Raw genomic sequence first — 17,143 nt, 5'->3', positions numbered from 1 at the left:
TTGCTAAATTTTGTCTCATGGAACTGACCTGAGGGACCAGGGACAAACCAAAACATCAACTAATTTTATTGGACTAAAACATCAACACATTCTTCTTGTATGAATACAGTTTTCCCTATTTTGTGCCCAGCATGGAATATGTTTTGTTTCATAGTAAACTACAGATCAATTATAGGCCGTAAGCACTGGCAAACCTAAAACTGAGGTTGGATGTATACAAATAAGTATAGTCTTTTAAACTACTTTATTTTCCAAGCATATGAATGTGGACTCTGATTTGACATGCACTTTGCCAAAGTGACTTTCCTTCCCTTTTCTATTAGTCTGAAACTGGTGTTTTGTTTAGGGTTTTTACCTGCTACCTTATTCTGAGCTGCTAAATGTCCCCTTTCCTGAGCATCAGTAAAGCTATATTGTGGCATCAGTCCTGCTTCTGAGAGGAGTCTGAGCAGGGCTTATGCAAAATGGTAGAAACCGTTTTATTTCTCAGAATTTCACAAAAACTGTGATTTGACTGCAAAAAATGTGCTAAATGATGAAATTTTCCATTTTCACAGTGAAAACTATTTCACTTAAAACTGGGTCCACTAACAAAAGTTGACCTAATTTTAGCGTAAGTTAACAAACATTGGATCCAATTTTGAAAAGTTAACATAATGAGAAGAATAATGAGACAAGGTATGTGAGGTAATATCTTTTATTGGACCAACTTCTGCTGGGAAAAGAGACAAGCTTTGGAGCTTATACAGATTTCTTCTACAGGTTTGGGAAAGGTACACCCACCCACCTTATCTGTAATATTTTGGGACCAACATGCTATAACAACACTGCAAACAAGAATAATAAAACTTCAGTAGAATAGTTCTTACTCTGCAACAGTGACATCCACGTGTATAGAGAGCCCCACTGAGGCTTATGAGACCAAGGGTTTATGATTGTGGATCCCTGTGCAGGATCAGGGCTGTAAGATTGTAATGTCAAGTATATGGGGTGAAAAGCCACGGGGTGTGAAGGTGGTATTCAGTCTTCACCCTTATATACCCTCCAAACAAACCTCCAAGGGTGTATTACTCCATCTTGTTCACAGACCAAACTAACTGAGATACCATATAAGAGTCTTGAGTGTGCTATCTGTTGGCTGATTGAACTATTAATGAAGTTGTCCATGAGAATAAAACCTTAGACCATAGGGAGAAAGGTATTTTTATTTCATTGTCTATACACAAGTAAACATGATACAACTTCAAAGCTAAATCTGAACTCTTAACCGAAAAAACTATTATTGGCAGTATTTAAAAGCAGCAAAGAGTCCTGTGGCACCTTATAGACTAACAGACGTATTGGAGCATGAGCTTTCGTGGGTGAATACCCACTTCGTCAGATGCATCCAATACGTCTGTTAGTCTATAAGGTGCCACAAGACTCTTTGCTGCTTTTACAGATCCAGACTAATACGGCTACCCCTTTGATACTTGGCATTATTTAGGTTGTGCTAGTATTTAGTTTGCATTTACATATTCTGATTCCTCCATTGAAATGGATCCTCACATTTGCAAAAATAGTTCTAATTAGGATGCTTTTATCACAGACAGTGCAAATATCTCACAATGACAGACACATTGCATCAGTGTAAATACCTCCTGCTTAAGGTCATTAACTGAGAATAATGTCTTCCATTTGGCTAAAAGATGGTGCATCAGAAACAAATGAACCTGCCACCCTGTGATTCATTAATCACTGGTATGCTCAGGCTACAAATATGAAGACGTTAAGATGGAACTCACGTACTGCATATCCCTTCTATTTTTTTACTGGTCTTTTGTTAGACATATGAATTATGAAAGTTAATAAAAACTATTTTTCTTTTCTGAATTAGTTCATCAGCTATTAGAATGAAAATACCAAGAGCCAGGTTGATGTGGACATGAAAACAATGAGACACGTATGCCATAGTATGCCTAAATGCAGAGGCCACACCATTATTAAAATTCTTAACCAGCTGGGACAATTCTGTCCAAATATTTGGGAGGGCTGTTCCAGTGCAAATTTTCACTGTTTACAAATGGCCCTGGCTTCTATAAATCTGAGGGCAGGTCTGAGGGCAAAGGCCACTCTACACCCTCAGGCCTGTCCAGGGTCCCTGGCTGGAAGCCAGAGTGCCAGCCCTCTCCCTTCCTCCACACAGGAGATAGGAGAAATGGGATCTCCAAGCTGTGTGGGACATAGAGGCGTGTCCCCTCATCATGCAGTGGTACACTCAGGGTCCCTGTCCAAGCAACCCATTGTGTTACAGGGACTTCATTTTGGAACCATTTAAACCCACAAATAGCTCTGGTATCCAGCAAAGTTATGACAATATAATTTAAACCCCCAACCAAGATTTCTGAGATTCCAAATAGAAGGTGAGAAAACCCACACAGCAATTTTGCCAATATTGTCATATGGGAAAAATTCCTTCCAGGCTTCAGACAAAACTTGTCAATCAGCCTAGTCCCCGGCATCATAAGAGATCTAGCTCTAATGGCGTGTCTCCTGCTCTTGGTGCAGTCTTTCTTGCGGTTCCAGCTTTTTCCTAACTGATCCCCTTCAATTCACCTACAATTAGACCAGTCCATAAACTCTGAACCCAAATTGAGTCTCTCCATCCTTCAACTTCAGGGCTTGCAGCCTTCTTTTGTTTCCTTGTTTGTTTCTTAGAGGCAGCCTGGCATGGTGCTGTGGCCCTTTGTGATCTTGGGCCTTTCTGCCTCCCTTTCCCTCTGTTCTCCTTCCTTTATAGCTAGGCTTGTTTTCTTTATTGGTCAGAGCCTCCACAATTGGCAGTTCTGGCAGCTGCGCTGGAGTGTGGTCAGCCTGATTGCCTGTAAGCAGGGAAGACTCTCCCCTCCCTTCTACCTTTTTCAGTATGGGAAGCCCATTACAGGTGGGTGAGGGCAGGGCTGGACCAGAGCCAAATTGGTGATTTACCAGTATTAAGAGCAAGCAGTAACTATTCCCTGCCTTGTCAGGTGAGAGCCAATCAGCCAGCCCACTCATGGCTCTACTTTCCACTGGCACCAGAAGTAGAAAGATAAGGCTCCATTCCTTGGATACTGTGTGGGATAGCACCCTGCACACACTGGAGAAGGGAAGAAATGAGAAGGAAACATCACCCTTTCTCTCTCCCATACACACAAACACATTCTGAGAGGGTGAGGGGAAGTAGAAGGAGCATGTGTAGCACTGCCCCAGCCACTTCCCCTGGGCAATATAAACCTCAGCCTCTTCTGGAGGAAGGAGAGTGTCCCCGTTGCCTCCAGATATGTTAAAGTCACACCCTGGCTAGTGGGGAGAGCATTGCCAGAGGGGCCTCAACCCATACGCTACAATTGACCAGACAGTTTCCAAAGCAACTTTTGAACATTTGGGCCTAAATCTTTGAGAATATGAAGTCATCTTCTGTTCAGTGCTCCTGAAAACACTGAACAGATACACATATACATCCTTCTGGTCATTCATGTAGCGTCTGATATCTAGTGACCGTGTTGTGTTGGGTCTCTCTAACAAAAAATTGTCAGGAGACTGATAAAGGACTAACGCAGTTACATTTTGGGGGGAAAGAATCATTCTCCATGTTTGTTGCCTTGAATTCTCTAGCATGTGGTGATGATTAGACCAGAATAAATGTAAATTGTGGGTTGTGCAGTATTTTCACTTATCTGGGGATCCTGATATGAAACCTGACCTTCATTCTAGTTCCCTCTCAAGCTTTCTTGAGAGTATCAAAAGAAACTAAATGGGACCAGTGCACCATTCTTTCTCCCTCTGACAAAAGTGTATTTCAACAAACCTGAATTGCTATAGAGCGTCACACAGCAGCAATGTTCCTTTTGCCAAGCCCTGAAGTGTGTCCATTAGCAGATCAGTTCACAACCAGAAAGCAAGTGGTCTTTTCCCTAAAGCATTTCAGAGGAAGGTTACAGCTCTGGAAATTTTACTGTGCTACATCATTCACTGGGAACTTATGTGGACTGTGAAATTTTACTTTGTGTTTTGTTTTGGTTTTTTGTTCCCTTGCGTAAATTCTTGCTGTGACCAAATAGATTTTGACAGCAGGTATAGGCAAACAAACCCTAGCAAAATAACATCCTGCTATCCCCAAAATGTCCTCTTCCTGACTCAAACCTGTATTCAGGCATGAATCTTTACTTCCTCAAGAAATGCCTGGTTCAGGATCCCTGACATCCCACCCCAAACTTTACAGTACCCAGACTTCTCTCTACATTACTGCTTTCTATGTTTTGCCCCTCTCACTGAATGTGAGCGCCTTGGATTATTTTTCCACAGAAGAATTAGCTTGCATTTCTCTAACCTGATTCTCATTTTGTTGTTTTCTGGGTCATTGTTTCTAATCTTTTCAGATCTTTCTGTATTATTTACAGAACTGGTTTTTGCAATTCATCCCAATTAGTCTTACCTGGGAATTTCCTGTCATATAACATTTCTAATATGCAGCTTACAGTCAGAGCTGTCAGAGAAAGGGCAGATAAGCATGATCCATGAATGTGAGGAAGGGAGACACTTATGTTTCCTGGCTCAAGTTTGGATTCAGGGAACTGGGATGATGCTAGGGTTTACTAATAGAATACAGAACCTTTCACTCCTAGTGCACCCAGTTTGTGTTTGGTGATATCTGTAGTTGCTGTAGTTCTTGCCACCTAATGGCTATTCAGTAGCCTGTGTGAAATGAGTTTCTGATATCAGTCTAGTTTCTAGAAGCCAGGTGTTTACATCACAAAAAATATTTTTTTAATTAGTCTTAACAAAGGCCAGGGCCTGGAAGGACATGGAGGCTGAACTAACTCCATGGTTACTATTCCTGGGCAAGGTTCGTAGATTCATAGATTCTAGGACTGGAAGGGACCTCGAGAGGTCATCAAGTCCAGTCCCCTGCCTGCATGGCAGGACCAAATACTGTCTAGACCATCCCTGATAGACATTTATCTAACCTACTCTTAAATATCTCCAGAGATGGAGATTCCACAACCTCCCTAGGCAATTTATTCCAGTGTTTAACCACCCTGACAGTTAGGAACTTTTTCCTAATGTCCAACCTAGACCTCCCTTGCTGCAGTTTAAACCCATTGCTTCTTGTTCTATCCTTAGAGGCTAAGGTGAACAAGTTTTCTCCCTCCTCCTTATGACACCCTTTTAAATACCTGAAAACTGCTATCATGTCCCCTCTCGGTCTTCTCTTTTCCAAACTAAACAAACCCAATTCTTTCAGCCTTCCTTCATATGTCATGTTCTCAAGACCTTTAATCATTCTTGTTGCTCTTCTCTGGACCCTTTCCAATTTCTCCACATCTTTTTTAAAATGCGGTGCCCAGAACTGGACACAATACTCCAGCTGAGGCCTAACCAGAGCAGAGTAGAGCGGAAGAATGACTTCTCGTGTCTTGCTCACAACACACCTGTTAATACATCCCAGAATCATGTTTGCTTACTGTGCTTTGTGGATAATGGAGAATTAATTCCAGGACTATCAGTCCATTCATGCACTAAATTCTCTCTCTCTCTCACATGCACACACACACACACCAACCAACCGACCTTTTGGGTACTGGAATTTTACAGAGCTAATGAAATAACTCTTCAATGACATGGGGTGGGATTTTCAAATATACTCACCATTGGCCAACCTCAACTGTTGAAGTCAGTGGGTGACATCTGAGGCCCATTGAAGTTAATGACACGACTCCCTTTGACTTGAACAGGGCCAGTATTTCACCCAGTGACCTCGGGGGCGGAGGGGCGGGGTGGAGGGGAGGGAGAAGAGGGCAGAGTCAGACCAAAGCTGATTGCTTTTGAAAATCTCCCCCAGGAGCCCTAAGTATTTTACTGATCTCAAATTAACACCTTTCCTACTGCTGCTAAAAGCAGAAATATTTTCTTTTTGTTTGAGCAGAAGTAATTTGTTGTTAAAAATAGGCCAAATCATCCAATCATGACTCAGCCAAAACTCCCAATATTCAATGAGAATTTTTCTTGATTAACAACTGAACATTTGGCCTTGGGTGAACTTGGTGTGGAGTGCAGTGGACAAAAGTAGACTAGAGGATTCCTAAATTAGGGTCAGTGGTGAATTATCTATAATTTTGTACCAGTTTCCAAAAGTGGGAGAATGAGGGAAATATCTCTATTTTTTATAAACATCATGTGCACTTCAGTATATCTATGTGATATCCTGCCAAAGAAGGCTGTAAGGGGGAAACCATGGAGAAATGAAATAATGGCAAAAGTAAGGTGCTATTTTAGAGAATGCCAAGGGTTCTTGGGGGACAATGGGGAAGGTATTAATTGGGAAATACCCCTTGCCTCGCTAATGATGCTACAGGGATTGCAAAACTTTCAGAGACTGTGTGTGTGAGTATGTGTGTGTGTGTCAACATTAGGCAGCAGTTCTGCAGAAAAGGACCTAGGGGTTACAGTGGATGAGAAGCTGGATATGAGTCAACAGTGTGCCCTTGTTGCCAAGAAGGCTAATGGCATTTTGGGCTGTATAAGTAGGGGCATTGCCAGCAGATCGAGGGACGTAATCATTCCCCTCTATTCGGCATTGGTGAGGCCTCATCTGGAGTTCTGTGTCCAGTTTGGGGCCCCACACTACAAGAAGAATGTGGAAAAATTGGAAAGAGTCCAGCAGAGGACAACAAAAATGATTAGGGGGCTGGAGCACATGACTTTTGAGGAGAGGCTGAGGGAACTGGGATTGTTTAGTCTGCAGAAGAGAAGACTGAGGGGAGATTTGATAGCTGCTTTCAACTACCTGAAAGGGGGTTCCAAAGAGGATGGATCTAGACTGTTCTCAGTGGTACCAGATGACAGAACAAGGAGTACTGGTCTCAAGTTGCAATGGGGAAGGTTTAGGTTGGATATTAGGGGAAAACTTTTTCACTAGGAGGGTGGTGAAGCCCTGGAATGGGTTACCTAGGGAGGTGGTGGAATCTTCTTCCTTAGAGGTTTTTAAGGTCAGACTTGACGAAGCCCTGGCTGGGATGATTTAGTTGGGGATTGGTCCTGCTTTGAGCAGGGGGTTGGACTAGATGACCTCTTGAGGTCTCTTCCAACCCTGATATTCTATGATTGATTAAACAGTGCAAAAGTTTTCCATTTGGTGTTTGAATAAAAGGTCACTGACTGGTCACTTATCAGGGCTCACTCATGCAAACAAGCATGGTTGACAGCAATCAATGAAAAAGCCCCATGAGGAGATCCCAGTGACTGTGTGAGCACTTTGTATTGCTCCGGTCTGGTCGCTGAATAAGCTGCAACCTTTCAGTGCATGTGTCTGTATCTACTTAATTTTTCCATACCTCCAGGAATACTATGATTTTCTTTAATTATTTGATTAACAATGCACAGAGCATATTGTCATATACTTGGAGTACCTGACATATGAGAAAATGGAGAGTATAGGACACTGAGGCAAGAAGGATAGGTTATGCTTTGAGAATTATATGACGTTTTATTTATTTCTTCCAGTCTCCTAAATCAGCATTTATCAGTGCTGCAAAAAAGGCAAGATTGAAGTCCAACCCGGTCAAAGTGCGCTTCTCTGAAGAGGTTATTATCAATGGCCAGATTTCAGTGAGTACCTCAAGCCATTTTAATTTGAAGAAGGAACACGACCATTTCAGTCAAAGGCACTCTATAAAGTTCTACAGGGAAAAATGTACAGTAAGCACAACTTTGGTACCATTGTAGAAAATATAGTAGAGGTTTTGGACAGGCACATTTTAAAATGTCTAAATAAATTAAAGCCCATTAACTAGGCTGAGAGCACTACAAACTTTTGTAAATATAAAATTTAAAATTCCAGTAGGATTACAGTTCATGTGGCTCATATCTTAATTTAGCATAGGATTTGTTTTTCTTCTGTAGAGTTGTGGGGGTTTTTGTTGTTGTTTTAAAGGAAATTTTGTAACTGGAAAACCTGTAAACTCTGGTGAAGTAGTATGTCATCCCTCCTTCCAAAGTCACAGCTTTTTAAAGAAGAACTCCTGGTTTGCTTGCTTGTTTTATAAATTGCCAGAAGATGATGATTCACTTATGTCTTCTTCTGAGATCTTTGTATACATAGAGCAAACTCGTAATTTTCATTTTGTTAATCGGCAATTTCACTTAGAAAAACCAATAATCGCCTTCTGTTTTTCATTTTTAATTTAAAATCTTTATCTGTTTCAGTTTTAAGATTTAAATTGCACAGTGTACAATAAACAGGAAAATAATATATTCACCCAGAGTCATAGCAGTAACATGTAACATCAACTTTTACTCATACAGTTCAAGTAAACAAGACCGGATTCTTAAAAAAAACCTGTATTCTTTTTAATGCATCTGACCTTCTAGTTTCTAAAAAATTCTTTCTTTAACTTATCTGAGGAAATATTATTTTAAACAATGACTTCAAGGTGTTTAGGTTTCTGAATTGGCTTCAGGTGTCAGGAATATGTGCCACTTGCTGGTGAAAAATGACTTCGGAGGAGCCTGTGCCAAAACCCCACATCCCAACAGCCCTAAAATATAGGTGTTCAGAATAGAGCTGGGCAAAATGTTTCAGTTGAATAGTAAATTTGCCAAAAAATGCAGTTTCAGGACGACTGAAAATTTTCACCAGTTCATGAATAGTTTTAGCCAAATAAATAATGATGAGGAAAGATTTTGAAGTTGAAACGGTTCATTTCCACATTTTCTAAATTAACTATTTTGACATTTTGTTTTGAATAACATTTTCTAAACAAAATGTCATTTTGAATTGATGTTTTGAAATTAAATATTGTTTTGACTTGACTTGACTTTCATTTCAAAAATATTGTTTGAAAATTTTTGAATGTTTTTTCAATCAACCCAAATGAAATGTTTTCATTTCAGTGAGGAAGAAATTAAACAATTCAGTTTCAGTTTGAAATTAGCCATTTTTTTCTGAACCAAAAAATCATTAATTCACTCAATTCTAGTTCAGAATCCAGATCTGTATTCATATCCTGCTGTTTGGTACCAGCCCTCACTGCTACACATTGCAGGAAAGAGTATTGACCAGTTCTATCCCTGATGCATCTTTAGGGATGTCCATGAAGGTACACCAGGGATAAATTTGACCATATGAGTTTAATTTGACATCATGAGAGGTCAGCCTGTTATACAATGTAACTTTACAGTAATGTGATAAATAGTTCCCAAATAGATATTTTCTAATTGCATCTGCATAAATCACACTTTCTTGCACAACATTATTGTAGAAAACAAAACAATGGTGCAAAAGGACAGTTCAAATTGATAAATTTGCAGGGATTTTGTGCCGCATTCTTATCACTTAAAAACAAACAACTGAATCATTTCCACATGAAAATACAGATTTCTGCTGTAAATGAGGACAGAACTTTCATTATGGTAGTCATTTATTTGTATTCAGATTTATCAAATACAGATGGAAAAGCTAATGCTAGCACCATAGTTTCAGCACTGTGGACATGCAGTCTAACAATTCGTCTGTCACATGCAGCTATACTAGCTATACTGCATATCACTGGAGTCTCCTGAGGCGAGGCATTGCTATTCTGCTTTGGATTTGATCCAACATACCATTTTCAGACATCACCAGCCTTCCCTGCTGTATGCTGTCCTTCCCTATAGAATAAAATTTATGTTCTTCTTGTTGCATGCAAAGTGTAATCTAATTCACTAAACTGTTTTAACAGGAAACTGTTAAGGACAATTCACTTCTCTTCATGCCAAATGTACTGAAGGTATATCTTGAAAATGGGCAAACCAAATCCTTCCGTTTTGACTGCAGTACTTCAATAAAGGTAGGCTAATCTACCAAACCTCATAACATACACTGCCAAGGATGCTATTAAAGCATTCTGCAAGGCCTTTGTAATAGAAAAACAAAAACTCCAATAGTCTCAGAATTTGAGCCTGAGCCTGGACCATCGTGTTGTTCATGGCTGGCTTCATAGATGTGGTAGTAAAGAAGTAATAAGATTCTGCTATGGTTTTCTGCCAATAAAAGCATAATGTTGTATCAATGAAGCAAAAATAGGAGTGATAATTTTAATGTGACTGCAGCTTAATTTAATTATATGCATGGACCTTGCTAAGGTTTGATATTCTGCCAAATGCCAGCATGATTTGTCAGCAAAGTCAGAAGGCAAGAAGATAAAGATGTTGGTTGCTAATTGAATATCATCTAGCCTGTAGTCTAGTGAAATCAGGACAGGATAATGTAGGGTTATTCTGACAATAAACTGTTCAGTGTATTGTCTCCTTTTCTTCAACATATTTCATAGAGATGCTAAATCACAAGATGAAGCTGTGACATACAGTTAATGCAAGTAGGGCGTAGAGCCTGTTCTGTTCAGTTCTAGGTAGGATCTTCTACCTCACTCATCACTGTAATATTTGAGCACCTTCCAATACCTAACAGCTGTCATGTGTTTGGTCCCGCATGTGTGCAGTGGAGTGTTTTGTTTGGTGATATCGTACACACACACATTGCTATGTGTTTATGTTAGAGAAAGCAAGGTCAAAGAAATGCACTTTGCAGTTATAGTGGAAGGGGTGAGGTTTGTGATGGTCCTTAGTTCCTGTGGGAGTTCCTTCCATAGCCTAGGACCAGTGCCCGAGAAAGCTCTGTCAGGATGACTTCTCTCTGTCAAAGTCACAGGTGAGTTTTCAAGGTGCTATGGTGATGAGGATCATATAAGTAGATAAAGAGTGGCTTGAGGGATTTCTTCTTTTCCACTTCTGCACCTGATGTTTTCTATCACAACCGTTTATTCAAAATTTTCCCATTTTATTCTATCAACATGATTCTTATAGTGTTTATTTCATGATGTTCAATCAGTTTGACCTCAGTTTTCTTCAGCTGCAGTGGTAAGGACAGATTTTTACTGAAGTGAAGGCAGGGAAATTTTGATTAGTTGATTATAAGGTACTGGGAACTGGGAGAGAAGATTGGTTAGGAATTAATATCAGGTGCTATACATTTTAAAGAGAAAAATGTTGGCTGGTTTTAATAATTGGACGCATGCACCTCTTATTAGCATATTCAGAAAAAGCAATTAGTAAACAGCACGTCACAGTGTCATATTACTTCTCTTTAGCAAACATCTTTCTTCAAATTACTGTTATATTGTTTGTGTCTGAGCACAAATTAGAAGTGTCAATAACACTAGATTGACTGGGTAGGTTTTAAATTCCCTCTGAGTCAACTCAGTAATAATAGTAACTTACACTATTTAAATGGTAGCTTGCAACTGATTAATGACATGGTTTATTTTTTAAGGTTTATAGACTCCTGTCCAATCACCACCACACACACACACACTCCACTCTTGCACCAATTTGTTATACTTCCATGAAAAATGGTTAATTGATCTATTAATCTACCTAATCAACTTTTGGCCTAATTTCTGTTAAAGTACACCTGTACCCCAATATAACGCTGTCCTCAGGAGCCAAAAAATCTTACCGCGTTATAGGTGAAACCGCATTATAGCGAACTTGCTTTGATCTGCCAGAGTGCGCGGCCTCGCCCCCCCGGAGCACTGCTTTACCGCGTTATATCTGAATTTGTGTTACATCAGGTCGCGTTATATCGGGGTAGAGGTGTAGTTGGATTGTTATTCATCAGATGCTCTCTTTAGTAAATCCTATCCATCTGGACCCTAATGTATATATCTAACAATCATTAGGATGGATGTAAATGCTTTAATAATTTCACCAGTATATCGTAAATCTGCATTTCAATGTCGATTTTATTTTGTCTTCCCTACTGTCACTGCACTTACCAAACTAACAATAATTGCTGAATGATGTTAATGATCTAGATATGCGTGATAATTAGGGATAGTTGAACAGGTTTGGGTGAAATAAAGATTGGATTTAGACAATTTAATACTTAATTGTAATTTTAGAAACAATTACACTTGAAACGATCACCCTTATTTTAAGATTTATGTCACTGTGAAAGAGTTTTGCTATAATCCCCACCTGCCTCGCTTTTATAATGAAAACAAAACCCCAACTTTGGAGGTGCTGACTAGGAGACATGTCATATTGTTGACTTTATTTTGATCATTTTTAAATATATAAATATGGCTCTACAATGCAGGGGTGTTAATGTTTCTTAACAAGAGTTTTGACTGCATATTTTTTTTAAAAACCTTCACTGTAGGAACAAATCTATTCAGATTCATTGAATTGTGTCCAGACTCACCCTGTGATTTGGTGGTTCCCACTTTGAAATGCTGGAGAGGTTTATGTTCTCTCTTTTGGAGGGAGATATTGCCTATTTTTAGGGTGAATCTGAGGCATATAGTTTCAGAATTGTGTGAACATAATTTACACATTCAATTGCCACAAAAGTCCATCCATCACAGTAATTTTATATACAACATACATTTTTCATACACAATTCTAAAAATCTGGTCCCAAAAGTCTGGAGTTTAACTCAGAGAAGCCTAACCATAAAGGATCTTATTCTGCACTTGTTTCTGTCTTGTATAATTGTTTACAGCTGTGCAAAGTGAGAGTAAAACACAACCATTCTGACTTGGAGTATTTAACTTCCACTTTATACTTGTGTAAATGACTAGACAATCTGCAAGGCAATGGAAAATCAAGCCTCAAGCCTTTTGTGATTTTAATCACATTTTATAAATCCTCTCTTAATTAGGATGTCATCTTAACACTCCAAGAAAAGCTTTCCATCAAGTGTATTGAACACTTTTCATTGATGCTGGAGCAGAAGATTGAAGGAGCTGGAACCAAACTTCTCTTGCTACATGAACAGGAGACTCTAGCTCAGGTTGGTGTAATAATACATGCAAGTTGATATTAGATCATCTGTAAATTATCTGTTCCTCCAATTACTTATGTGAATTAATTAAGATGCACTGAATGAAACACTACCAGCATCTACACATGATTATTGGTTATGATATTATGGCTCTCCCGGAGTGTCAGTTTGTCTATTATCTAGACATCATATTTTGATGCTTTGGTAGCCCATTACAAAGGGATATGAAACTTCAGAAGTGATCATATGTATAGCTAGAAAATATGTATCATATCCTTTTTCATATCATATATAGTACTACTCATAAAAATCATTGAACAGACAAAAAGTTTCATTGCAACAGGCCAGAGAACTTTATTCAGTTTATCAAAACTCATTTAAATACTTACGATTTAGTCTTTTGCATCCTCCCTGGTTACCAAGATATATCTGTGTAAGTTGAAGCTGTCTTCCTTCTAGTCATTGCCCACCTATTTTAGCAAAACTTTCCAAAAAAGCTTAGGGGTCCTAAGGAAAAATAATTACAACTCTCAAGGGCCCTGTGATCATGTAGTTAAAGAGTGTATCACGATGCATATGCACAAGGAGGCCTGTGCAACCTTAAATCTTGTATTTCTTAACTTTGAAGTGCTTGATTATGCAACCTGAACATTCTTTGAACAGAATTTTTTGTGTGTAGTTTATACAAAGAGTGTGGGATTTTCAGAGGCACTCAGTGCTGGCCTCACTTTGCTCCCTCTTTGAAGTCAATGGTAAAGCTTCCATTGAAATCAATGGGAGCAGAGTTAGGCCAACACAGAGGTCTTAAGAAAATCCCATTCAGAGTTTTTATGTGTACACACACGCTATACCTAGGTATTTGGGAACAGAGATACAGAGAAAGTGCAGGATAATCTAAAGGTTTGGAGGTTTTTTTTAAATATTATTATATATATATATATATACACAATATATTACAAAGACTGCTAGAGCAAGACAGTTATTCCTTAAAAGATTTTAATGCTAAGCATAGCTTCTGTCAATCAATGAATGGAATAATATGATTATAAATTGTTAATATATAATGTTATATTTATAAAGAATATAAAATGCTACCTTTCTATCCAGATTTGGTAGAATTAAATGGACTACATTTATTATGCATTATTCTATGGCTTTCTTCATTGGAGTTCCTACTTCAATTTACCACATACACTTGCTACTGACAATATTTTATTGTAGCAGAAGTGGGAAATGACCATTTCATCTGATTGTCCCACAACTTACTTGGTAGCTCGACTTTATGCTACCATGTAAATATGCTCAGCCTGCTGTTACTTTTTTCATAAGTTTTATGCTGCCTGTCAATCAAAGAAGTTTATCTTGAAATGGTGGATGACTCTATTGTCATCATGTAGTACAAGAGTCTTTGGAGAAATCTCTTGGTCTAGAATCACATAGCTAAAAAAGTGCTGAATAGTGATTGGATCAAATCCCTTTTACAAATAAGGTTCCTCCCCGGAACCACCACCTATTGTTTTATTTTCTCAAAAAGTAATTTTCAATAAGATTTTCTTGCAAATCCCTGTCAACAAATGTTCTGTGAATGAGAAAAAAACATACAAACAAAACCTATTTAATCTATTACTTTGAGGGCTGCCACAATCTCATACTTGGAAGTCATACAGTGAGAGTCTCTTAAAGTGAAGTCACTTTTTTCATGGAACAACTTCACTGCCAGTGGAGAATAACTATAGCCAGCATTTCAGTTGACACATTGCACTGGAAGAATCCAGTACTTTTATTGCATTTAGATGTGTTTGGGCAGTTTGTGTCCTGATAAATCTTCAGCTGCTCCTGGTCCCACAAACATACATATTTAAAGATGGACAAAGTTCAATTTTCATTTTGCCAAACCAGCTACAATGGAAGTCTCTCTTTTGATGTTGGTGGGCTCTGGATCAGGGTTAAGGTGTCTAAAACGAAGAACAGCATTCCAAATCCAGTGTTTCAAAGTGCTAATAAGCTGATTGCACTCTTCTAGGTGACCCAGAGGCCAAGCTCCCATAAGATGAGATGTTTGTTCAGAATCAGCTTCGTCCCAAAGGATCCCATTGACCTTTTAAGAAGAGATCCAGTTGCTTTTGAATATCTATATGTACAGGTAAGTGAAAACATAACCAGTCTTAGTATAAGCTAAGAAAACATGTAGATAGCAACTTTGAAAGCACTTTTTCATTTGTGCTTTCACAGATAAAAATTGGGCAATGGGAGGGTCCTGATTTTTAAACATATTGATTATGTTACCTAAACCCACCACAATCAGAGAGATGTGCAGGTGTTTATTTTCCAGCAAAGTCCCTATCCCCTCCAAGCCCTCACAAAAATACCTCTTATATGCTAATACTGTGGCATCCTTCCAAAGAGTATTCAGTTCTAGGAGGCTTAAGGAAGTGAGCCGGCAGCACTTCTCAGCAATCGTTTCTTGTCCTGTACTGTCATTCATGGAAAATCTCTTGGAGGATGGGAAAGATGGTGCACACACAGCGGGGATGCACACAAAACATGCTTGTATCAAAATCCACATGCCATTTGCTCTTTGGCAACTACCTGGATTCTTCTGAGGCACCCAGACCTTCATGAATACCCAGCATATCTGAGAGACATAGCTTACTGTCAGTGTAATGCCACCTTTCAGCATGGGGTTAATCCATAATGCAGCCATCTTTAAAATCAATCAATAAAAGCTTGTTTATGCCTCGCTTTTTAAGTCAAAGATTTTTTAATTTGATGCTCCCTCTCCTGGTTCTTTGGCAGAGCTGTAATGATGTGGTTCAGGAGAGGTTTGGACCTGAGCTGAAATATGATATTGCTCTGCGGCTGGCTGCATTACAAATGTATATTGCGACTGTGACCACCAGACAAACTCAGAAAATCTCCCTCAAATATATTGAGTAAGTATAGCATATAGAGCATTCCTCAAAAACAAAGGTTAGAGAGTGTTTGTAGGTCTTTTGCATGTTGGTCGATTGGTCTGTCTGTCTGCATATCCTGATTTTAGGTTTGTGTGCTTTCAGTGCACTTTTAATTCTCGTATTGTACTTGCCCATCTGTTGACTAAACCACGTTTAGCAAGATGGCCTGTACCTGAAACACACCAGCTTTAAACCTCTCTTCCTCTGAGATTGCCACAGACCCCGGAGCACTGAGCTGAGAGCCTCATGTGATCCCTATGGCTAATTTGGAAGTGATTCCGCTTCACTTTTGAGGGGGCAACATTTACAGCTCTCCCCATCCAGAAGGATGGTCAGCACAACACAAGGCCCCGGAGGGAGAGGTGCAGTTGCCAATTTTGAACTGATTAATCCTTGACTGTTGCATACCAGCTGTCTCCAAATACAAAGGTTGTGTAACACATGCTGAGCTAAATTGCCTTCTCAGTTACTCTGGTGCAACCTTTGGCCCAATGTGCTCATAGTGGGGTGTAATATGAAATATAGGTCTAAAAACCCCTAATAAAGAACAAATAAAACAGAGCAAGTAAACCCTTGCCATTGTGCCTTAAGAAATGTTCCTTACAGAAAATGTAGAATTGTACCACGGTTTATGTGTATATTACTGCATCTATTCATATATTGGAGGTGAGGAACTAAAGATTAAAATGAGAGGAATCTCTGAGTCTCTGAAAACAGCTTGGAAAATCCCTGGGGTAGGGAGAGCCTCACACCGCAAATGTTAAAGCATCTTATTTTTCTATGAAACAGTATGTACACTGAGTTCAGAAAATAATCTGTTATAGCACAACTGGTGCCTTCACCAACTCTCCCTGTGCTTTCAGGCATTCATTTACTCAGCATCACAGCCACCATCTAGTCTTAGATAAATAATCAACACAGGAATGTGAAATTAAAGATATGCCTTTTATTGCAGAAAAGAATGGGGATTAGAGACTTTTCTTCCATCTGCTGTGCTGCAAAGCATGAAAGAAAAGAACATAAAGAAAGCACTTTCACACCTTGTCAAAGCAAATCAAAACCTAGTTCCTCCGGGTAAAAAGGTATTTGCATCTTAATGGAAAATATATTTTAAAGACCAGAGAGGACTGCATGCACGGGAAATGTTTAAAATTAGTTCTTTGGAGAAATACCTAGCCAGTATATTTTCAAAGATTGTTAGACTGTATAACTTTCAGTGCCTATTACCACATTTCCAAGAACAATTAAAAATAATTAATTATACCCCAGCTAAACCATCTCCTCATTTTGAGAATGGTGGAAAATTGATTATTAACCACCAGGATTTTTTAAATTCATTTAGCAC

The 17,143-nt window shown here is 39.0% G+C and overlaps 1 protein-coding gene across 3 annotated transcripts in view; it reads left to right on the top strand.

Moving 5' to 3' along the window:
- FRMPD4 (FERM and PDZ domain containing 4) overlaps positions 1-17,143 on the top strand; it is a 453,075-nt gene that overhangs the window by 419,601 nt on the left and 16,331 nt on the right. For all 3 annotated transcript variants that reach the window (XM_054007791.1, XM_054007784.1, XM_054007798.1), the window contains exons 6-11: positions 7,525-7,629; positions 9,741-9,848; positions 12,722-12,853; positions 14,868-14,987; positions 15,641-15,777; positions 16,754-16,880. In XM_054007791.1, the coding sequence (XP_053863766.1) occupies positions 7,525-7,629; positions 9,741-9,848; positions 12,722-12,853; positions 14,868-14,987; positions 15,641-15,777; positions 16,754-16,880 (729 nt within the window). The remainder of the gene's footprint in view (positions 1-7,524; positions 7,630-9,740; positions 9,849-12,721; positions 12,854-14,867; positions 14,988-15,640; positions 15,778-16,753; positions 16,881-17,143) is intronic.

This window comes from Malaclemys terrapin, chromosome 1, assembly GCF_027887155.1.
Source record: "Malaclemys terrapin pileata isolate rMalTer1 chromosome 1, rMalTer1.hap1, whole genome shotgun sequence".
NCBI classification, from domain to species: Eukaryota; Metazoa; Chordata; order Testudines; family Emydidae; genus Malaclemys; species Malaclemys terrapin.
The sequence above is the reverse complement of the archived record's forward strand: the minus strand, read 5'-3'. Positions and strand labels throughout refer to the sequence as shown.